This window comes from Leptonotus elevatus, chromosome 2 (genome assembly GCF_054856555.1).
Source record: "Leptonotus elevatus isolate MCC_2025b chromosome 2, RoL_Lele_1.0, whole genome shotgun sequence".
NCBI lineage: Eukaryota > Metazoa > Chordata > Actinopteri > Syngnathiformes > Syngnathidae > Leptonotus > Leptonotus elevatus.
The window spans coordinates 43,286,729-43,309,483 of NC_141240.1; the positions used below are offsets into that span (position 1 = coordinate 43,286,729).

Genomic DNA, 22,755 nt, shown 5'->3' on the forward strand with positions numbered 1-22,755 from the left:
CCGCTTGTTGTTACTCAAAATAGAATTACCAGACATATTCTAAAATAAATCCTGCTGTTTTTTTCAGTTTATTTTAATTGAGTCATTTTCAGACCCAACTTTTACCCTCCTTACCTAAGGATTTTTTTTTGTTTGTTTTTATCAATACCTACCTGGAATGGAATGTCTGGATTCTTAAGAAAAATTAAGAAGGAAAAGGCACCTACCTTAAAAAAAACAAAAAAAAAACGTTCAATCAAAAACCTTGACCTGGATTAATGAATGCTATTTCATCAAGCATATTTCTTATGCCCGCATTTATGAGCGATAAAATTCATATTTGATTAAAGCCTCCAGTGGCTGGAATTTATCCCACTGGGTAACCGTGCTACTTTTCCAAGCCACAACAATGAGGCGTTCTAAAGAGGCCATGCCAGCCCGAAACTCCGGACTGTAAAAAAAATCCAACATGATAGCCATGCAATTTTTTTGTAATCATGCAGGAGGGACAATTCACGCCCGAGCTGAATTGCGTCACAAGGCACAAAAAGTCTGGAAAATGGTAAAGATGGGGGGGGGGGGGGGCTGTTTAAAGCTCTAACTCCACTCGTGAGTACTACATAGCTGCCAGTTGCACATCATCAGCAATTATCTTCCAACATGTATCATGTATTTAGAGACAAATCTCTGAATTCACCTTACAAGGACTTAAAAGACCAGATCAGGTTTATCCGAACTACTTTAATCATCTCAATTGGTGCAACTTCTGAAACTCTGAAACGCCCTTAAATCAGGAACTGAGTTGCAGAAGCCACGCTCAACATTTTGAGGCAAGCACAAAAAATAGGTTGAGAGATTCCTGGCAGTGTCCTTCCCACCTGACGCCAGCGCTGACAAGACAGCCACTCAGTATGGGATGATCAGTGCCAAGGTGGCAATCGACTGTGGGTAAGCAAGGTCATGAAGGGGGGGGGGGGGGGGGGTTCTGTTGCCAGCGTGAAGTCTGACAATCAGCGACCCAACGTGGGCGCCCAAACTCCCACTCTGACTGCAATCAGGAGGTGGGCGGTCCCACAGCAAAAAAAAAAGGATGTCGGCCCTCTGCTTTTGTTAAGATATCTTGATAATATGATGTCCTTTTGAAAGAAATATCAACGGAATGACATTACGCAGTCAGCCGATCAGCAACACAATTGTGCACTTAAAGAGGGAACCAAGAGAGCCTGTTTCCACCCTTGAAGTGATATCGAATGACTTTAATTCTGATTACAGTCATTGTCAAGATTGTGTCTCATTCCTGGACGGATGTCGTTGGATTCCTCAGCAGACGATTTTCTTCGATACACATTGCAGGTCGTGTCACTCGCATACCAAATGTGTGATCATTTCGCTCAAATGTACGCATGTGTGCGCGCTCACCAATATGTATGCCAAACTAAACTTGCATCTCGAGTGTCAGCTTCCCTCGTTAGGATTCCCGCCACGTCGCTGCGGTTCGCAGCCTCTCGCAGATCAATAGGAGTCTTTGAGCAAAGCGGAGGCCCCCGTCTTGCCTCGCTCGGCAAATCCGCCGCCATCATTGGTGCGGCTAAACCGTGACGGCTTTTTCCTATTCTGCTTCTCCCATTAGTTGAACATGGCAGAGGGGAAAATACAAACCAAGGGTCCCCTGATGGGAGTTGAATGCTTTTCAGTGTACCTGTGGCTGCAGCTTCAGAATTGGCTGATGATGACTCACTTTCAAGATTTGTTTTCAGTGACATGCGTAATGGAAGACGGATCTCCGAATCATTGTATTGTAAGAATTGTATCAAATTTGATACAATTAGTGCACAGAAGGGGTGGCCAAGTTGGGTCCTCGAGAGCCGCTATCCAGCCTGTTTTCCGTGTCTCCCTCCTTCAGCGCAGCTGAATTTAATGATCAGCTCATCAGCAAGCTTTGCAGAAGCCTGATAACGATCCCGATCATGAAATCAGGTGTGTTGGTGGAGAGAAACATGGAAAACTGGCTGGATAGGGGCTCTCCAGGACCCAACTTAGCCACCCCTTGTGTACAGTGTATACATCATTTGGCTTTCTCATGCTTCAGCGATTCCAGCCTTGGAAGTCATTATGGTGAAACTGTGTTGTTGTTTTTATTCTTCGCGATAAATCCGGACTCACTACGGTCCTTGTTAACATGGATCCTTTGAATTCTCTGGTTGGCCGCTGCTAAGTCCGCGGGGCGAGTTAGTGGACTTAGCGGGATTCGGATGATTTGGTTCCTTGGCTTCACATTTGAGGTAGTAAGTTAAATATTGTATTAAACAAGTGGCTGTGAGGCTGATATATGTTCTGCATGTGATGATGACAATGTTTTGTATTTTTTTTTTCTTTAATAATAATTCCTCTACCTCGTTTTTGACAAAGACTTGGGCCTACTGCATTTTAATGTTAGTCATGATGGCGATACTTTTTTTTAGCTGGTGGTTTTGGGTGCTGCCTTGCCTTAATGTCACTTCCCAGGCTAAAGTGCAACGTCTTTAACCCTGTAAGCATTTCCTGCAGTACGGAGAACAAATATAACACATGACAGCTGGTAGCTGGTGTCGCGCCGTGCATGTCTTGCCCCTCCGAGTTCTTGGAATGCATGTTGATGTTTGCCCGATGCTGAGTGAACACCAGTGACTCAAAAAGCTGCCGTCGCATGATGACAAACAACCACTGTCAGCCCTCATTTGTGTTTCCAAAGATTTCAACTTGGATGCTAAGGAACTGTTGAGTTATTAACATTGTTTTTCAGTTTCAATTTATATTTTAGCCGTTTTGGATTTAGTTAACTCAGTATAGCTCAATGAATAGAATTGTCTATTGAATTCTTATCTGTCTCTTTCGCCTGAGAAGAAAAGGGCAACAAGTTCTTTTCCATGCTATCTAGAAGGGAGTGTAGTCTAGTACCGGTCTCAGTCGGTTGAAGAATCCAAGGACAGGCTGATGTATTATTGTTTTTCTCTAATCTGATTTATACCTATGGGAACTTGCTGAACTTGCTGATGGGAGGAGACTTTTCGTATTCACCCACTTTTCAATAAATAATGATGTGCAGGAGGAGGAGGAGCACACTTTTGAACAGAACACGGTTTGAGTGTCTTCATTTGTGTGACCAGAAGCTTCTGTTATAATGATACCTTTGCAAAGGGACTTCTTCACCAGAATCTCACCATTCAGTTAATTGAACACGCAAAGAGTAGAATACAAATATTCTCTACTCTAACAGAACAGAGGAAGGAAAGTCCGTTCATGTGGTGGAGCCAGAGAGCACGTGACACTTCTTAGGCATCTTGAATGTAAAGTACTTTGTAGAAACATATTTGCATACATTTACACAGATCTGCCACATCCAATATGGCAGTCAGCGGGGCTGCTCATGAAGGTATCGACATACAGTATGTCTGTGGTTTAGTATATTTTAAATTGTTTTCATATTTAGTTCACAAAAAGGTTAGCAGCACCGTTTGTGTAGCTAGCATGTCCTCTGTGCATGCTACGTGTGCTAAACCGTCAGATCCATTCAGTGCTGTCACTAACGATGCAGTTAAACATTGGGAAAATGGTGAGTTATAAAAGTTGTAGTTAACTTGAAATGCTCTGCCCGTCCGCAGGCTTAAACGGCTTCGGGTGTACACACAAGTCGTTTGTTGCTTATGGACGTCTTGAGCGCTTCCATCTGCTTCAAGTGTATCTCTGATGCCAGCAATGGCTGCTGGATCTCTTTGAAAATGTCTTCTAATTTGACGTCATTGTGCTCGCAGGAGCGTTTGATGACAAATGCTTCTTTCTTTACGTTAAACGTAGCTATGTTTTAACTCCGTGAATGTAATCCCACTTCATGTTCCGTCTTCCACTCAGCCAGAGCGGTGCATCCTGCTTCCAGAGTAATCGCGTCTCGCTCCTTATTGCTACCACAATAGCGCCCAAAGTGAAAGTTCTGCCAGCAATGTCTCATTTTCCTCTCTTTTAGCGCCGTGTTCTTCTTCTGTGATTTCTCGCCTAACTGTGGGGACGGGCGCCCCCGTTGCGAGGCTACATCTCCGGCTCCACGGGGGAAGGGCTCAAGGCAGCGCGGCCCGAATTAGAATCGTGCGCCGCCTCCCAATCATGTCATCAGGCTCTCCAGATGGGAAGTTTGTTAGCGTGTGACTCAGCGTACCAATGGCGTGTTTGAGTGTGCATGCAAGCGGCTTTTGAGCAATGGGGGATGTTTCGTTTCCCTGGTGACGTGAAGGTTTTTACACAAGTTACTTTACACATTTCGCGCCTCTTTGAAAGGCATGGGAATATTTTCTTCTTTTATTTCCTCTCTCTTGGCCAACGCGGTGAACTCGTGGTTGGGCTGTCTGGCTCACAGTTTGAATGGAGTTTTCATGTTTTCCCTGTGCTTGCGGGAGTTTGGGCATGTTGGGTAAATTGAAGATTATGTCAACTGTTTAATTTCCCGCCCCAAACAAATAATTGCACATTAAGTATTTGACAAACAAACAGCTTTGCCTTCCGCTAGCTTGTAATGTTAACAACAATGCAATGCAATGCCAAAACACAATAGATGGGCTAATGATAGCATCAATAGTGGTCATCTATTCACCCTATAAACAATGGAGATTTGAAGAAAAAAAAAGACTAAGTCATTGTTCTATGATTGCAACTTCATCATACTGCCGCTATGGCCAATTCATACACACAAGGAGTCGCAATTTAATTAATGATGCATCTATTTATATGATGGTGTAACCTGCATAATTACAGACCTTTTTTTGGGTGGGGGAGATAAAAAAATAAATCATTTTTTTCTTTTTTTCTTTTTCTTTTCTTTCTACTTTTTATAAAGAGCTCAGTATTGTTCATTCGGAAATGTCATCATCATTGCTCTTTATTAATTTTTATATATATATATATATATATATATATATTTTTTTTTTTTTTTTTTTTTTTTTTTGTGTGTGTGTGGGTGAGTATGTGTATGTGCGTGCGTGCGTGCGTGCATGCGTGCGTGTATTTGTTAGCTCACCAAAAAACCTATTAGAAAAATCTCATACCGTTCACCTAAACCGAATACCGCCGTCAGGAGACCCGAGGGGACCAAAGAAAACCAAGGAAGGTGAAATCCAGCACCGACCAGACACCACCCACCAGAACTCCTCCTGGGGGAGATATTAATGCATAACCATTCATCTGATAAGAAAAGATGATTTGAGATATTTTGAGTTGTTGGTGTGGTCATGGAATGAATTAAATTTGAGTTGTATCTCAAAGCACCGCTGTACACTGATTTTCCCAAAGGAAAAAAAAACACCTAGGTGATGCAGCAAAAAAAAAAATTCATGATTCCTGGTTGCTCAACGGCCCTGTATCCCGGACCCCTGAATCACATCTCCACATTCAGATCCGAAAACCAAGATCAGGCTTGGGGAGTAACGGAATACATGTACCGCCGTTACGTTATCAGATTACAAAAAAAAAATGCAACTGTTTTTTGCTACAGTACAGGAAAAAAAAAACATGTAATCAGATTACAGGTATATTTATTAAAAAAGGGGATTATTTCGAGGGATTACAATTCTTACGATGACAGCAAGATACAAAGAGGACGTATGTGGCGACCAGTATTTACGGTTTGGAACATACTTGTCTTGCTGAAGAACTGATTTATCTTTAACACAAAAATAAAGTTTCAGCTGAGAGTCGATCCTGTATGGGGAGAGATTTGTCTCAAAAATATTCATACAAATAAGTTTGTGATTTTCACGTGTTTTTCAGATCCTCAAACATTTTCGCGATTTTCACGTCTTTTTTTCATTTTATGTATGCATTTTAGTCAACAGTACATTTTCATCAAAGATGTCTTCGTGTGTCCCTAAACATATTTTTGATGTCTGCGCTGCAATTGGCTGGCAACTCGCCCAGGGTGTTCCCCGCCTCTTGTCAGAAGGGATGGATGCCAGCTCACCCACAACCCTAATGAGGACAAGTAAGTAGCTGAATAGATTCTCTCTCTTCTCAGCATCTTGCAGGTCATGTTTGAGAGTGTTTGTGGACAGGAACAGAATCCTAATTTCGGCCCAAAACACAGCCTCCACCGTGTTTTCAGAGACCTTCCTGCAATCTGTGTGAGGTCTCATCAAAATTTTGCCTACTTTTAATGAGGTACCTGTTTATGAAGTCCACTCACGGAGGCTGTGGGAACGCTTAGCATTTGCTCGCCAATTAGGAAAGCTAAACAGTCCCTATTGCTCAGAATCAACCGTTGGGGGAAGAAGACGTGCGCTAACTGTTGGGAGCGTTTGGCCATACTGCAGAAAGGAAGAGCCGGCAGGAAAAGAGGAAGGTGCCAAGCTGGCCACAGGTTTTAGCATCCAAATAAAAGTCATCTCCTTTTTTGGGGGGGGGGGGGGTCAGGGGAGGGAGACTATGCCGACTCAAAGCAAATGTGGCCATTAGTTTCCATTAGAAAAGAAGGCAAATGTGGCCATCTAGTGGACAGTTGATTTAGTTTGTAAATGCAGCCTAGTGATTCAGTAGGGACTATTTAGTGAAACAACAAGAAGGATGTTGTTTCAAGGGAAGAAAAAATAATACGTCGATGGGGGGATGCGATTCGGGGGATGCGGACGAAACTTTTCATATCTTTATGCCAGCACAATCGGTGACGAGCAGGCACCAAAAAAATGATGGTCCATGGGGGGTGGGGAGTGCTAAACCCTCTTGGCCCCACCCTCTGCACGCCACTGGTTTGAAACCCTACTTTGAATCCTTCACCCTTTAAAACCCTACTTCGTAACCCCAACCTTAGTTTGAGACCCTATTTTGAAAGCCTAAGTCTAATTTAAAATCCTATTTTGAATCCCTAACCTGGGTTTAAACTCCAACATTGAAACTTTGCACGGGTGCGGCAGATGAGAGCTTTCCCAAGTTGATACCCCTCAATCCCAGCCGGATGCCCCCTTCCGCATGTTCTCCACACAGGAAGGCCAGATCCCGGATTCAAACCACAAACACGGAATCGTGGGGCGGATGCGCCAACCACTCACCCACTATGGAATCATGATTTTCATGAATAATACATGTAATAATGGATAATGCATACAATATTACATTATTATTTTTCCATATGATTATTTTCATCTATGGTTTGCCCCCCCCCCCCCCACTGCTGTAGCCCCCAACCCCAAGATTGCAGTTGACTAGCATGGGGGGGGCTGCGTGTATTTTTAGCACAGATGGCCACAGATGGGGCCATGGAAGCTTGTCAAAGGCCAGAATGTCCTTTATCTCATCTGTCAGGCCTTCTGGAGACCAAGATGGATGCCGTCCACTTGGGAGGGGGTTGGGGTAGATGATGAGCTTTTAATTCTCTTTCGCTGCGGCTCAATAACTTTGCCGATGCAGATGAAGTGGGTCCAAAGACACGATACCCGCAGCTGCTGAGTTACTTCCTCTGTGGTAGCAAGCGGAGGTCAAATTGGGGGCAAAACCATTTGTCAGTGTCCTGGGAAGGCTGCTTTTCTGGCCATGAGGTTCATTTGGACTATTAACTTCCACACTATAGAAAAAGGGTGTCCAAACTATGTGAATGTGTGGCCTTGCAGTATACGAGAAATATCCTTTGACATGGCGTCAACTCGTCCAAGACGTGTGAATGTTGTGACGCCCACGACCCTCAAGGGTGCAACACGCCTGACAACTGCTGCAAAAAAGGACAGCAGAATATTTAAGGAAAAAAATACTGTAAAATAAGAAAATAATACTAGGCCCATATCAGCCACAGCGGCCTGGAAAATTGTATTTTTAGACTAAAAAATAAGCATTGACTTTTTCCAAGCGCTAATATATCGAACCATTGATTTACAATTGGTTGCTACTCGTGCTTACGCGAGCCAAAGGGTGTTTGTGGCAGACTCGTCGATTAAAGAAAGGGTTGTCATCTTAGCCTGCGTGTCAAGCAGGGAGATAACATGTCCCATTTTAAATTGGATTGAACCCACAACCTCCCAGTCTGAGGGCAGACAATCGACCACGAGACCACTGAGCGGGTACGACATTCACTGGCAAGAGGAAAAATTTGCTCCGTAAATATAACGAAAAATTGCTTACAATAAAGAGCTATATTGCACTTTGTATTGTATTTTTCAATTTATCTTATTACTAGATTCTGTAAAATCGTAGAATAAGAAAATGCAACTTGTGAAACTCGCTGTTAACACTCAAGACTGCTTGGTCAAAAAGATAATTAAATAATAAGTATATTACATTTTTAAAAAAAATTGAAAAGCAGAATGATCTTGTCTGACAAATTTATTTTAAGTAAACATAACTTGTCAGAGCAAAATAAGCAAATTTAGGTTCAATTTAAGAAATGATATCATACTTAAGATTTCAGTTTTTGCAGTGATACTACTAATAATGCTAAAATGGTTTTCTATAAAGATGCAAAGAAACTATTTACGGTAAATTAGGGGGAAATTCTCTTCACAATGGTGAATAAAAGTAATTTAGGCAGATATTTTGTAGTGGCATAACAAAATTCTGAAAAATCATAAAATAATAATTAACAGAAAACGGTGACATAGCAGGGAGGGTTTCTCCAATAACAAATAGGCATAGATAGATTGATTAATTGATTGATTGGACTTGTGTGTTTGAAGAATCGTGGCCCTTTGCATCCTTCATTTATTTTGCATGGGGGCCCTCGGAGGCAAAAGTTTGCTATAGAGCAGCGAGTGCAAGAAGCAGAGAATAAGACTCCGGCTTTTGAGGCGTCTTTTGCTAAATTGCAAAGGAGTCCGTGAATATGCTGGAGGCGAGAGCTTGGCAGTCAAGTGGTTGGTCTTGTATTTTGAGTCGGATGAGACTCCTTTGAACGCACATGTGCTGTCCATGCTAATATCGAGGAGATGGCAAACCAGAAAGAAACGGTGATTGAGGACAATATTTTTTTTTATGGCTGCCGAACAGCCTTGAACATTTCATTATTCGTCACAGCAACACTGCAAGATGTAGCCTGAGAGTCTTGCATGTACCAACTGATGATCAATATCGCCTCTAATTGAAATGTTACCCGCATGGTGGTTTTCCCACTGGCCCATTAGGTCACTCTGCTCGGTAGTAGATCTTTCAGTGAAAAGCTCTCATCAAGCCTGAAGGTCGTTTGCAGAATATTGTCGCATTCTCGGCCTCATTTCCATCCGCCGTCTCTCAAGGCAAGGTAAAAGCGTCCCAGGGTATATGAATCACTGGAGCACACGACTACCGCCTTCGCCCACTTGCAGTCCACTCGATTGATATGGAAATGACAGGTGGGAACAGGGAAAAAACTGAGGTAAACAGAAAAACAAAAGACTGACCATGATGACGCTTGCAAATCTGGTGCTGGTCAAACTGCTGGCTTTGTTTGCATTTTTGGAAGGCAAGGTTGCACAAGTCGTCAGGAGAATTTTCTGCACATGGCTCAAAAATTAATTAGTGTACCCTTTGACTCAAACCACTCAAATAGTCTACTGCTTGATAAGGAGATGTATTGCTACGTCTTTTTGCTGTGCTGTGCTCTTCGCGGGCCAAGCTGCAGGCAAAACAAACACTAGTGTTGCAAGGTGAGTGCAGCAGTCGACACGCAAATGAATTAACATGATGTATTTGCAAATACTGCTCAACTCTACGACCATACACAATTTACGTTTCATCATATGTTCCCCCGGGTTTGTATGGTATTGAAATATTTTATTGGAACAGCACGACCACCCGGGGAGATATCGGATACGTGTAGTGCTTCTCCCCGACCACGTGGGGGCAGCGTAGCTCCACTATGATCCAATCCGCTCCGTGTTCTAAAAACGAGGAAGATTGGACACAAACATAAACATTAGTGCATGCGCCGTCAAATCAAGTTGATTTGATACTGCAAGTGAGTACGTATATCGATTTTAATCGAGAATATAGAATTACCCAAATTCCTTCTGAAAACGAATTTGCTGTGCATTTCAACGTATTTCGTTTATTAGCCTTCATCTCCATGAGCTCGCGTGGGTGTGTTTCGAACCGATACATTTAGCCTCAGTCCTCCGCGCTCCTCTTTTTTTACAGTTGTTCCTTCACATTTAAAGGCTTTTGCGGGTTTTTTTGTAAGCATATCGAAAGAGAAATGGACACGAGAGCTTTGAAGAATCCCTACCCTGACTATGACGCGAACCCCGAGCTCACGCAGTCGCTGTTCGACTCCCACGGCAAGGTCTGCCCATCCATTCTCAGTGGAATGATGACTTGCGTTCGCGTCTGCGTTTGAATTGAAACTAATCAGCCGCGGTGTCCCGTTTTTTTTTTTTTTTTCAGCTGACGTCTGCGTTTGCGAAGCGGCTGAGCAGCAAGATCGACGAGCTTTCGGCTGTCATGGAGAAGGGGCTCAAGTCTGCCGACCCAAAAGATTGCACCACTTACACAGGCTGGGCAGGTACAGTGACGTCTGAAGGTGGTGTTGGAGTAGACAATATTAAGTATTGTACTCTTTGCGTGTTCAATTAACTGAATGGTGAGATTCTGGTGAAGAAGTCCCTTTGCAAAGGTATCGTTATAACAGAAGCTTCTGATGACACAATACAAGTCACTCAAACAGTGGTCTGTTCAGATTGTGTGTCTCTCCTTCCGCTGCACATCATTATTTATTGAAAAGTGGGCGAATACGAAAAGTCTCCTCCCATCAGCAAGTTCAGCAAGTTCCCAGGAATACAAATCAGATTAGAGAAAAACAATAATACATCAGCCTGTCTCTCCCCTCTTCCGACTGAGACCGGTACTAGACTAAACTCCCTTGTAGATAGCAGTGGAAGAAAAACCCGTTGCCCTTCTTTTCTCATGAGAGGGACAGATAAGAATACAATACTATTCTATTCATTGAGCTACACAGCTATAACTAAATCCAAAACGGCTAAAATATAAATTGAAACCGAAAAACAATGTTAATAACTCATCATTGGGCATGGGAGTTGATCAGGATCATAGTATAGTACAGTAATAATAGTAATTCTATCAATAAAACGGATTTATGATGCACTTTTTGAGTGGTTAGCACACCCCATCTCCCAGTTCTGAGATTCAAGGTTTGAATCCAAGCTCTGTGTTGTGCGGAGTTAAAATGTCCTCCCGTACTGGCTTCTTCGATCTAATCTCAAGTCATCCAGTGCAACCAGTACGGAGAAGATGCAAGCCGGAGTAGCCACTTGTAACTGACATGCAGGCACTTCACATCAAAAATGTACATTCACTGAGGCTCTGTGTCCATTTGGCGGTCGTCCCTTTGTCCAGGCATTGCATTGCTCTATCTGCACCTCCACCGTATTTTCAAGCAACCGGCGTTCCTCCAGAAGGCTCTGGAACACGTCGGCCGCAGTCTGAAGTGCCTGACCCGCCGCCGCGACGTCACTTTCCTCTGCGGTGACGCGGGGCCCCTGGCTGTGGCCGCTGTCGTGTACCACCAGCTGCAAATGCCGGGAGAGGCCGACGAATGCATCAGAAGGTCGGTCTCGCCGTTTGAAGGGATGGAAAACATAGCATGATGATGGTGACCGAAATTGAAGAGAAGATTCATTTGAAACTGTTTCTGGAGCGATTCCAATTTTCCCATTCCCAAACAATGAGATTCTCAAATGAATATTTTTCCTATTCAGCTCCTCCTATATTTCTCAACCCATTCAAAATGTCACATTTTAAATTTCAACATTTGAATTAATGCCAGATTCCCTTTGATGAAGGGCTCAGTTACACTTTTGAGTTTGAAATCGTAATAGGAACTATTATGAATTTCCAAACTGTCTCGAACATTGTCGCTCTCCTATTGGTCTATTTTAGACTGCTGCAGTATCAGCAGACTGTGGTGAAGGGTTCGGGCGGGATGCCCGACGAGCTCCTCTACGGGCGGGTGGGCTACCTCTATTCTCTCATCTTCATCAACCAGCAGCTGGGAGCAGATCAAATTCCATTGCAGCACATCCAGCAGGTGACAAATCAGCGCTGCCGGCGCATTATTCCACGGCTGACCGTTGAGCAGCCACGTTTCAATATTCTCCCGCAGATCAGCGAGGCCATCTTGGCATCGGGCCAAGACCTCAGTCGCAAGTTTCACGTCCAGAATCAAAGCCCCCTCTTGTACGAGTGGTACGGTGAACAATACGTCGGCGCTGCCCACGGACTGGCCGGCGTCTATTACTTCCTCATGCAGGTAAAGGCGCCGTCGGTCCGCCGTCGGGTCTGCCGTCGGCACGGCGTAATCCGCTTTGAGCCGTGCCTTCTTTGACCCGGGCAGTCCGGGTTTGTTGCGGCCGAGGAGAACGTTCGCAGGGCGGTCAAACCCAGCGTTGACTACGTCCGTCGTCTCAAGTTCTCCTCCGGGAACTACCCTCCCTGCGTGGGAGATGATCGCGACCTGCTGGTGCACTGGTGCCACGGGTCCCCGGGCGTCATCTACATGCTCCTGCAGGCGCACAAGGTGAATGCCGAGTCAGCTGCGTCATGACCGATGTTCCTTCTCAGCGCACAAGAAAATCTATCCAGCGCATAAACAACATCAACATAACGTATTAATTAATATCTAATATTAGACTTAATCTAATCTAATTAATTCGCCCAATAATATTGTTTTTTTGTTTCACACACAAAAAAAATAATAATAATTAAATATATATATATAAAAAAATAATAATAATAAATAAAAGAGCAATGATGATGACATTTCCGAATGAACAATACTGAGCTCTTAATGAAAAAAAAGAAAGAAAAAAAATAAATAAAAAAAAAGAAAAAAAATCTAATATTAGACTTAATCTAATCTAATTAATTCGCCCAATAATATTGTTTTTTTGTTTCACACACAAAAATTTTTTTTTTTTTAAATATATATATATAAAAAAAAAATAATAATAAATAAAAGAGCAATGATGATGACATTTCCGAATGAACAATACTGAGCTCTTAATGAAAAAAAAGAAAGAAAAAAAATAAATTAAAAAAAGAAAAAAAAAATCTAATATTAGACTTAATCTAATCTAATTAATTCGCCCAATAATATTGTTTTTTTGTTTCACACACAAAAAAATAATAATAATTAAATATATATATATAAAAAAAATAATAATAATAAATAAAAGAGCAATGATGATGACATTTCCGAATGAACAATACTGAGCTCTTAATGAAAAAAAAGAAAGAAAAAAAATAAATTAAAAAAAGAAAAAAAATCTAATATTAGACTTAATCTAATCTAATTAATTCGCCCAATAATATTGTTCTTTTGTTTCACACAAAAAAAAAAAAAATTAAATATATATATATAAAAAAATAATAATAATAACTAAAAGAGCAATGATGATGACATTTCCGAATGAACAATACTGAGCTCTTAATGAAAAAAAAGAAAGAAAAAAAATAAATTAAAAAAAGAAAAAATATATATCTAATATTAGACTTAATCTAATCTAATTAATTCGCCCAATAATATTGTTTTTTTGTTTCTCACTCAGCGAGTGACGGGTGTCCAGCCAATGATACGATACGGTCCACTTACGGTACGAAGCCAATCATGGCGTTGACGGCGCTTGCGTCTTGGGCCCTGCCCCATATGCGCCGTGCAGGTTAGCTAGCAGGTTAATAGATGCTAATACAAACCCCCGCATCATGGCGAAAACGAACAGGCGGCGACACATCCACTCACCAAGCCGCAGTAAAAAAAAAGAAATGCAGTTCTTTTAAGATGGAATGGTTGTCGGAGTATGTGCAAATTGAAGAAAAAGCGGTGAAATTTGGGTGCGATTTTTTTTTTTTTTTCAAGTGAGAAAGGTCTACTCTGCAAAACATGCAGCGATGCCAAAGTAGCAAGTGAGTTTTCAGAGGGAAAAAATGTGGATTGAATGGAAGCTGGACTATCTCAAGCGTCACGTTCAGTATAAAAGTCATTTAAAAGCTGTCGAAACTGTACGAAGACTCAAGACGGGACATTAGAATAAAGCGTGCATATCTGATGTTGCTCACAGTCGTCCTCAGTTTGCTCAGGGAGCTTGTGCGTCTGCCCAGATACATGAAAAATTAGAGGGAACATTGATCGTAACGTTGGCTATGACGGGTGAATGCCGAAGGGCTGTGGAAGGAATTGCAGAGTTGAGATGTGGAATGTCGCGCTTGAAGTCGGAATGGATCAAAAAGTGAGGAAGGACGAGTTGAAGTATGCAAAATGTCTTCATTTCTTTGTGGGAATTTGATTCATAATTCAATACCGAAACTGAAGCGTTTCATGTTGCAATGGTGTGTAAATTGTTTGAGAAAAATGTGTAAGAAGAAGGGAAATATTTAAATATCCGTTATTTTTGGAATATTGTGAAAATGTGGGAATTTTGAGAAGGCTATAAATAGCTCGGTCGATGTCCTGAAGGAGTTCCAAGAGTTCAACGTTGGAATTGTTGGAATTAGTTGAAAACGTTGTGAAATATGGAAGGATGAGTTAAATTTGGAAAACGTATTCCATTCATCTCGCTGGAAATTATTTTCTTCTTTTTCTGAGAAATATCGGTCCGGCCCTCAATGAGGCCAATATTCATAAGTATAAATAAAATAATTTGGGAAGTGGGAATGGTTTCATTTGAGAAACGTGGAAGGAGTTGGAGAACATAAAAGTGTCGGAATTAAAAAAAAAAAAATACATATATGGTGCACAAATATTACACGGTATGAATTCTCTTCAGCAAAGTATCAAACATATGAAAATGTAATATCTTCCATGCTCTATCGCCATCTTGTGGTCAGGCTTAATGAGTTAATTTTGGACATTGTAGGTGTTTGGTGATTGTCAATATTTGGAGGATGCTCTGCAATGCGGCGAGGTCGTGTGGCGCTGGGGATTGCTGAAGAAAGGCTACGGGCTGTGTCACGGCGCGGCAGGCAACGCTTACTCCTTCCTGGCTCTGTACCGTCAAACGCAAGACCCCAAGCACCTTTACAGAGCCTGCATGGTTTGTATGCGGAGATGATGGATGACTGACTGAGCTGCTGGCACGCCGCATGTATGCGACACTGGGAATCTTCTCTTTTCCTGTCCAGTTTGCAGATTGGTGCATGAACTACGGCTCACATGGCTGCAGAACACCGGACGCACCCTTCTCACTTTTTGAAGGTACGAATGCTAAAATAATGTTCTATGGAAACAGTGGCGCCTCATTCCGCAACAACAAGTGTGTGAGTGTGTGTGGGGGGGGCGTGGGGGATACTGTCAATTTGAACATAATACAAAAAAAATTCGACTTGTCTATTGAAAGCAACATAACTTTGTCTTTAGGTTTTTTAAGCAATGGATGTTAGAATACAATCAACGGAACTGCACACGTAGACTAACAATATAAGATAAGAATACTCAATAACAATATACAGTAGCAAGCATATATTCTTTATCTTTATATCATCTTTATCCTCTGCCAAAAACAATTTTGGAGCAGCTGACTAAGGTCACTTGAAGTAATTTTTATGAATGAAATTATTTTATTTTTTTCTTCTTTTTTTTGAGACAGCTCAAGTTCATTCGGTAATCTTACCGATTTCACATGTCATCATTGCTCTCTTTTTTTTTGTGTGTGTGTGGGGGTGTGTGTGTGTGCATACGTGCGTAACCCTAACCAAATGAACTTAATTTCTGACTACATATCCTAGTTAATCACACCAAAAGGTTTCACTAATGTAAAATGTATTTATTAATATTGTATTTAATCATGTCATGACTGTATAATTGAATAAATAGGTGTAAAGTAGGGGGCTGGAATATGTTAATGACACTTCCATTCATTTTACTGGGGAAAGGTGATTTGAAATAGGAGTCGTGATTAAAGAGCGAGGTCGCAGAATGAATGAAACTGGTTCCTCGACTGTGGCGAAGTAAAAGTGGCGGACTTCCCTTGACCTGCTTGCGTCACTTCCTGCAGGCATGGCAGGTACCATCTACTTTTTGGCCGACCTCCTGCAGCCCACGCAAGCACGCTTCCCAGCCTTCGAGGTGTGATTTTCTTTTTCCCCGACCGACCGCAAGCCAACAGGTAGATGTCCTGCTGTGACACAACCAGATCCAACGTGTCATTTCTGCATTTTCCAGCTAACTTTCCTTCCACTAATCAATTCACATCACCTCATGATAGCCTTAAAAAACATAGATTGTTCTTCATTATTTATTTTGATGTTATCCATTATTGCTATTCATGCTGTCATAAATGGATCCTTTGCACTGTCTTGAGTAATAAATAAGTGATTTCTCACAGCAACTCTTGTTGTTCTTGTGGAGTGGTACAACTCACCACAGGGTGGCAGCATTGGAAGAATTCATTTGCACTATTCAAGTACGGAAGCATATTGCATTCACTTGCGGGGTGGGGGAACTCCTGTTTTTCTAACCTAAGTTTTTTGGGGGGGCGGGTCAGGGGATTAATTTTTTTTGAATATTTTTTTCAGTTATCAAAAAAAATCCGAAAAAAAGGGGGGTAGATTATTCAGAAAAACAGGAGGGGGGAAAGGAAAAAATTTTTTTTAGTTTATTTATTTATTTATTTATTTATTTTACCTCTTAACTTCAAGTGACTGACTAGTTGCAGACTCGCCAATAGCGGACACTTTCCCGCATGCAATTCGCTTCCGTAGAAACTTAACATGTCAAGCCGATCGATTGACATGTTGGTATACTGAGCCAGTAAGTGATATAGTTGGAGGTGTGTGGGAAAGTGTCTGCCAAGTCACTTGGAGTTCGTTCAAAGATTTAAAAAAAAATCAATAATATTTATAAAAAATAAAAAATAAATACATTACTCTGAAAAACAGAGTAATTTACTGTTTTTTAGAGTAAATTTTCCCAATTTTTTTTTAAATAATTGTTTTACAGTTTTCGAAAAAAAAATCTGTTTTTCTGTGTATTATTTCCTCCTGTTTTTCTGAATATTTTTTAATAACAGAAAAAAACATTCAGTAAAACAGAAAAAAGTATTCCAAAAAAAAATGACAATAAAAAAATAAATACAGAAAAAAAAGAAGCTCTCCCCAAAAAATTAGTCCAAAAAAATTGATTTTTCCCCCCCCAAGTGAGTGCATTACGCTTCCGTATTCAAGTCATGTTAATTTGATCATTAAATGTATTGTTGATCACCCTTGATTCAAATGGGATGGTTAAATGTTAATCCTGACTTTTGTGTCAGGGAATGAAAGCACTTCATCCGCGACACTTCTCGGCGAGTGGCTCAGATCTGGTCTTGTATGTGTCGTTTCTCCAGCGCAAACATGCAGCTCTCGTTTCCAAATAAGGCTGACACGTTGGCCGCGCCGCCACACAATGCCACCGCTCTTTTTTTAATCCTTGGGCCTTCTCCGTGACCCATGAGGGAGGGGGGGCCGTGCCGGAGAAGCAAGAAGAGAGTTTGCCCCCACCCCAATCTAAGAAACCAAACACCTCAGGCAGGAATGGTTAAAAATAGAGATCATCTGTGCGTGGGGGCGTGTCCTAACTGGGTTGGCCCTTTCATACAAACACGCTTATCTTTGGTTACGCATGTTTGTTAGGCGTCCGATGTCGAGGTATCGTCCACGTTACCGGTCTTACGACTGACCGTACATCACTCTGTCCGTGTCATTTGTTCTCTGGCTCAACTGTGTAGCAGCTTTCAGGGCTTTTTTTGAAATCCGATTTTCCCATCGGGTTTGTGCAATTAAAAAACGATTGCAGACGTCACCCACGGTAGCGGACGGACGCTTTCCAACTGTCACGGGCCTGCGACTCAGCACCATGGAGAGCGCTTGGCGGTGGCGACGGAAACGGCTTCAACTCGGTTATTGTCGCTCCATTTTCTGCTCACGAACATGTCACTCAAAACAAAATGGTGGCGTTTCCTGCGTAGGATCCGCCTGCTAATTGTCCGTAAGAAGAGGATCCGTCTCCCTCAAGTTAATAAAAGGTGTAAATGATCTCTCTGGCTTTGGAGGCCTTGTGAAGAGGGTCACTGGGTTGCACACACTGAGGTTTAATCCGTTTTTCCACCATGAAAATCTGTTTGCGTCTTTCAAATAAGGCAAAAGCCATGAAAGATTTTTGGGGGACTTTTTAAAGTGTGGTTGAAAATGCTTTGAAATATTGAGGCTCAATGTCTTGATCCTAAAAATAGCCCTAGCCCCCTCCTAAAGCCTGCCGCTAGCCCGGCCCGGCCCGGCCCGGCCGCGCCGCTCGCTTCTCTGTTTGCCCTAAGAAAGTTAAAGATGTCCCAGCGTGTCATCCGAGTCGCCTCATTAGCATGTGTGACATCACGGGCCCGGAATAAATAAGAGGGCGCTCCGACCAAGGCTCAGGACCACTCTGTCTCGGGACTTTGGCCTCTTTTTTTTCCTCTCCTCTCCTGCGTCTCCAGCTTTCCAACATGGTGTGTACTTGTGTGGCGAATGTTTTTGGGTGGGGCCGCGATATTTCATGCAGTCATGGCATATTCTAGACAAGAAAGCAGAATGCTTAATTATGATGTCAACATTGTAAATTAAGATGCGACGAATATGAGTTAATGCAATTTGCAATCGTTTCTAGCGATTGGTGGTCGCGTGAGCATCTGCCGTTTGTGTTCTCATGGTTACGTTCGTTTGAATCATCTGTGTCTTTTTTGTTTGTGAATTTCCGCCACAGACCGAGTTCACAGCCGATCAAATTGAGGGTAAGTGAGAAAGATTCTTCACTCTCCGTTCAGTAATTAGATCTTGTCCCTCATTGTTGACGAGTTTGCGGACGGCATGCTCCGAATGAACTGTAATCTGCCCCAGTTGCCATGGGAATGTTAGTTATGTCTATTCTGAGCGGACCCGGCCTTGCCCTGTGAGCCGCACTGTTAACACCCGGCCGGGGTCAAGGGTTAGCATCCTGACTTGATGAGCAAGGTCACCTTACAGCCAGGAATCCAAATTGTGATCCTCGCCGCCATTGAAACCTCGCCTTATGTTTCACTTCATAACGCGATAATCATGTCGTGGAAACAAGATGGCTGCCTTTTTGCGGCCTTAGATTGGTTACCAGCACCCTGAACTCCCCGGTCAGCATTTTCAGTTTACCACAGGTGTCGCCATGCCTCTATATGGCAACTGTGGAGGGGAGGGGTATCAGTTTGCACCCACCCAAGGGGGGGTGGGGGTGGGGGGTGCGCTACAGCTGTTGCGACCCCTGCTAGTTGCAAAATAACATAAAAGGGTCATCCATCTCGACGGCCAAAAATAGACCACCTCCGCTCCCTCTTAGCTTGTGAGCCAGCGCGGCGCCACATCGTGCCACATGGTGGCTAACTTTGATGCCAAGTACAACATTTTTTTTTTTAATTTTTTATTGGAGCTAGTGTTTATTTTCAATCGCACTTGTTAGTTGTTATCGTAGTTACTTAACCTCATCCCATTTTTATTTTGAGTCGACTATAAGTCGAGCAATTTACTCTTTATTTTAGTCCAAGAAAACAATTTTATTGGACTAATTTTAGTCAACAGAAACTGTCGACATTTTAGTCTCGTTTTTGTCAGAACAATCATTTTACCCTTGTATATTTTCTGTTAGCAGATAATATTGAACATTTCCATCTCATCAAAAACTGCTTCCCTTTAAATTTCCTCTCATCTTTCTGACTTAAAACAACTTCACACACAATTCCAGTATATCAACAAGTCCATGCTACAAGCTCGTGAGTTAGTGTTGGAAATCATTTCTATGATTTCTGCGTGTTCAAATAAAATTCAAAGTTGAAGTCTCGTGGAGAAGTTTTGCTAGCTTTATTTCAGAGTCTGAAAGACATCTCTAGAACCCGGCTCAAATAGCCCTGGTCCCAAAAGTGTAACATTCTCAAAATACACTCACTCATTTATACAAAAACAGTTCCCTCCCCCTTTATTGACAAAGAAGTACCTTTTGCCCCTCCAGACAGAGCCCCCCATTCTTATCTTTACTACAGTTCCTGTCTTGATCCACTCAAGATGTGGGTAAACAATTGGCCCCCAGCGCCTCCTGGCACCAGGGATTCACGGCAGACGGCCTTTTGGTCAGACTCCTCTCATTTTAGATTGAATCAGAAACCTTACTTCCTCAGGGAAGAGAACAAAGACTATAGATTAACTAACATATGGGGAACAGTTGTAACATATCTAACTAAAATCAAAAACACTTTGAAAAATATAAATTGAAACAGTAAAACAATGTTAATTAATCTAACATTAGCTAGCATTAGTTAGCGTTGAGAGCGTTAGCCTATAGCTGTTGCATGAATGTTACGACGTTGCACTCGCTAGCTGCAGATTTGAAAGGGGGGGGGGGGGGGGTGTCACTGTGTGTTAGTGACAGACTAGCCGAGACGGGATTTGACCAAATCTTCATTTTCATCTCGCCTTTGTTCGTGAACGAAAATGTCCATAGATGTTTAGTCACTCTAAGTTAGCAAAATGTTGGTCTTGTCTTTATTAGTGGAGGAAAATGCATACTAATTTAGTCCCAATTGTTGTTTATTAATGGGGGTTTTAGTCTAGTGTAGTCTAGTTTTTGTCCGGTGAAAAATGTGTGATGAGGAAAAAAAAACTACATTAACAAAATGACCACTCATTGGTGAGTGTTGTTAGAGTAGACAATATTAAGTATTGTACTCTTTGCGTGTTCAATTAACTGAATGGTGAGATTCTGGTGAAGAAGTCCCTTTGCAAAGGTATTATAATTATCAGAAGCTTCTGATGACAAAAACCGACGACACTGAAGCCGTGTTCTGGTCAGATTGTGTCTCGTCTACTCCGGCACATCATTATTTATTGAAAAGTGGGTGAATACGAAAAGTCTCCTCCCATCAGCCCACAATACATTTGTTTACAACTCAGTAAAAACAAGAGAATTCCTCTCTCCTCCCTTCTGCAAGTTCCCATAGCTATAAATCAGATTAGAAAAAAACAATAATCAGCCTGTGACTCCCTTCCGACAGAGACAGGTACCAGACACATACACTCCTTTATTTTCTCAGGAGTGTGAGACAGATACAATAGACAATCCCATTCATTGAGCTCCACAGCTATAACTAAATCCAAAACGGCTAAAATATAAATTGAAACTGAAAAACAATGTTAATAACTTAACAGTGTCAAGCAAAAAATTCCCATGTTCTCTCCTGCTCAGACTTCAAGGAGGCCTTCGGTCTCTTCGACAGAATTGGTGACAGCCAGGTGGCCTACAACCAGGTGGCCGACATTATGCGCGCTCTGGGCCAGAACCCCACCAACAAGGACGTGGTCCACATCCTGGGCAACCCCAGCGCCGAAGGTAAGACCCCCGCCGCTCCGACCAACGGCCGTGCGGACTCAATGTCCCCTTTGGCCTTGGCTTTGCCCGCAGAGATGGCCAACAAGAGGATCAACTTCGACGGCTTCCTGCCCATGCTGAAGCAGGTGGACGCCATGCCCAAGGGCACCTACGACGACTACGTTGAGGGTCTGCGCGTCTTCGACAAGGAGAGCAACGGCACCGTCATGGGCGCCGAGCTGCGCATCGTGCTGTCCACCCTGGGTGAGTTCCGCCTCCAAGCAGCACAAAAACACCGAAATAGCCAGCAGCGTTTGTGACGTGGACGGCGTCGGCCAACAGGAGAGAAGATGAGCGAGCCCGAGATTGATGCCCTCATGGCCGGCCAGGAGGACGATAACGGCAGTGTGCACTATGAGGGTACGTTACCAACAACGTTGACAAGGCGCCGTATTACCTCGTCATTCTTTTTCTTGGACTCAAGCTGGCCTCCGTGTTCTTTTTGCAGCTTTCGTCAAGCACATCATGTCGGTGTAAGCAGCAAGCGCAAGCAGGAGCGTGTTCAGGACATCGGACACTGTTAGGAAGACCAACAAGAAAAGACAAGGACTTTGTTTAAGGGATGTTGAAGCGAACCCAACTTGTTTATTTTGTTTTCCTTTCCGTTTCAACCCTCCTCTCTCGGAAAAAAATCCCCTTTCCATTGTAGACCACATCACTCGCATCCCACCGGGGGCGCGTCTCCACTCGCCGCATGAGGTGAGGAAACGGGGGATCAGGGGTGACCGCTCATCAAGTGAGGGCCGATCCCTCCCTTCCCACCGCCACCTCATTCAGTCGAGCCATCACTGGCCCAGCAGCGCCAAAGGTCCTGGAGAACGGCAGTGGACTGACCGCCAAAGTCTCCCAGCTCCCTCAAAACCGTTATTTATTTTCACTCTGTTCACTGCAGAATAAACGTTTCCAAAGTACATCCCAGCTCGGTCTGTTTTTCATCTTTCGTTGGCGCTTTCAGAGCAAGAAATAAGTTGCAACGCATGCATCAGCAGCATGTTATCAATCAATAGTCCTCGAGTGACGTCGTTTCGACTTGACGGCACCCGCGACTCGTCAATTCCTCATAGTTGTCGCGCCCTTTTAACGTTATTTTAAGTTGTGTTGTTGTTGTTGTTAGCTCCAGCAACGGACGTTCAGCGAGCAGGTGTGTTGAACTTTGAATTAGCTCCACCCTGCCATCCGTCAGCAATGAATATCCACGCGCAAACACCAAATATGGGTTTCGGGTTGCGCAAATCAAATGTTTATAAATGACTGTACAAAGCATTTTGAAAATGTAAAGGTACGGGGAAATCCGACTTATGTCGAAATTCGGGTCGCGTCGCCAGCGTAGGAACGGAACTCTGCAGTAACTTGAGGACTCCCGACTCTATACAGCATGAGTGGCTTAATTATGG

The 22,755-nt window shown here is 42.8% G+C and overlaps 2 protein-coding genes across 5 annotated transcripts; both read left to right on the forward strand.

Moving 5' to 3' along the window:
• Positions 1 to 9,846: 9,846 nt before the first annotated feature.
• lancl1 (LanC antibiotic synthetase component C-like 1 (bacterial)) lies at positions 9,847 to 16,292 on the forward strand. 3 transcript variants are annotated; one of them, XM_086070107.1, is made up of 9 exons: positions 9,847 to 10,237; positions 10,339 to 10,456; positions 11,308 to 11,518; positions 11,851 to 11,998; positions 12,050 to 12,220; positions 12,305 to 12,487; positions 14,823 to 14,999; positions 15,088 to 15,160; positions 15,960 to 16,292. In XM_086070107.1, the coding sequence occupies exons 1-9, from the start codon at positions 10,151 to 10,153 to the stop codon at positions 16,034 to 16,036; spliced, it is 1,245 nt and encodes a 414-aa protein (XP_085926233.1). In that variant the 5' UTR covers positions 9,847 to 10,150; the 3' UTR covers positions 16,037 to 16,292. The 3 variants fall into 3 exon arrangements, with proteins under 3 accessions (XP_085926233.1, XP_085926234.1, XP_085926235.1); XM_086070108.1 differs by having other exon boundaries at positions 12,074 to 12,220; XM_086070109.1 differs by lacking the exon at positions 12,305 to 12,487.
• Positions 16,293 to 18,278: 1,986 nt separating this feature from the next.
• mylz3 (myosin, light polypeptide 3, skeletal muscle) lies at positions 18,279 to 22,279 on the forward strand. 2 transcript variants are annotated; one of them, XM_086068457.1, is made up of 6 exons: positions 18,292 to 18,425; positions 18,680 to 18,707; positions 21,179 to 21,322; positions 21,395 to 21,565; positions 21,644 to 21,721; positions 21,810 to 22,279. In XM_086068457.1, exons 1-6 carry the CDS (start codon positions 18,423 to 18,425, stop codon positions 21,836 to 21,838), a joined length of 453 nt encoding a protein of 150 aa, XP_085924583.1. In that variant the 5' UTR covers positions 18,292 to 18,422; the 3' UTR covers positions 21,839 to 22,279. The 2 variants fall into 2 exon arrangements, with proteins under 2 accessions (XP_085924582.1, XP_085924583.1); XM_086068456.1 differs by having other exon boundaries at positions 18,279 to 18,425; positions 21,179 to 21,565.
• Positions 22,280 to 22,755: the final 476 nt, after the last annotated feature.

Coding starts and splice junctions, on each gene's coding strand:
- lancl1 (XM_086070107.1), top strand. CDS start 10,151: ATGGACACGAGAGCTTTGAAGAATCCCTACCCTGACTATGACGCGAAC. Junction 11,519..11,850: donor GCCGACGAATGCATCAGAAG/GTCGGTCTCGCC, acceptor GGTCTATTTTAG/ACTGCTGCAGTATCAGCAGA. Junction 15,161..15,959: donor ACCCTTCTCACTTTTTGAAG/GTACGAATGCTA, acceptor CACTTCCTGCAG/GCATGGCAGGTACCATCTAC.
- mylz3 (XM_086068456.1), top strand. Junction 18,708..21,178: donor CACAGCCGATCAAATTGAGG/GTAAGTGAGAAA, acceptor TCTCCTGCTCAG/ACTTCAAGGAGGCCTTCGGT. Junction 21,566..21,643: donor CATCGTGCTGTCCACCCTGG/GTGAGTTCCGCC, acceptor GTCGGCCAACAG/GAGAGAAGATGAGCGAGCCC.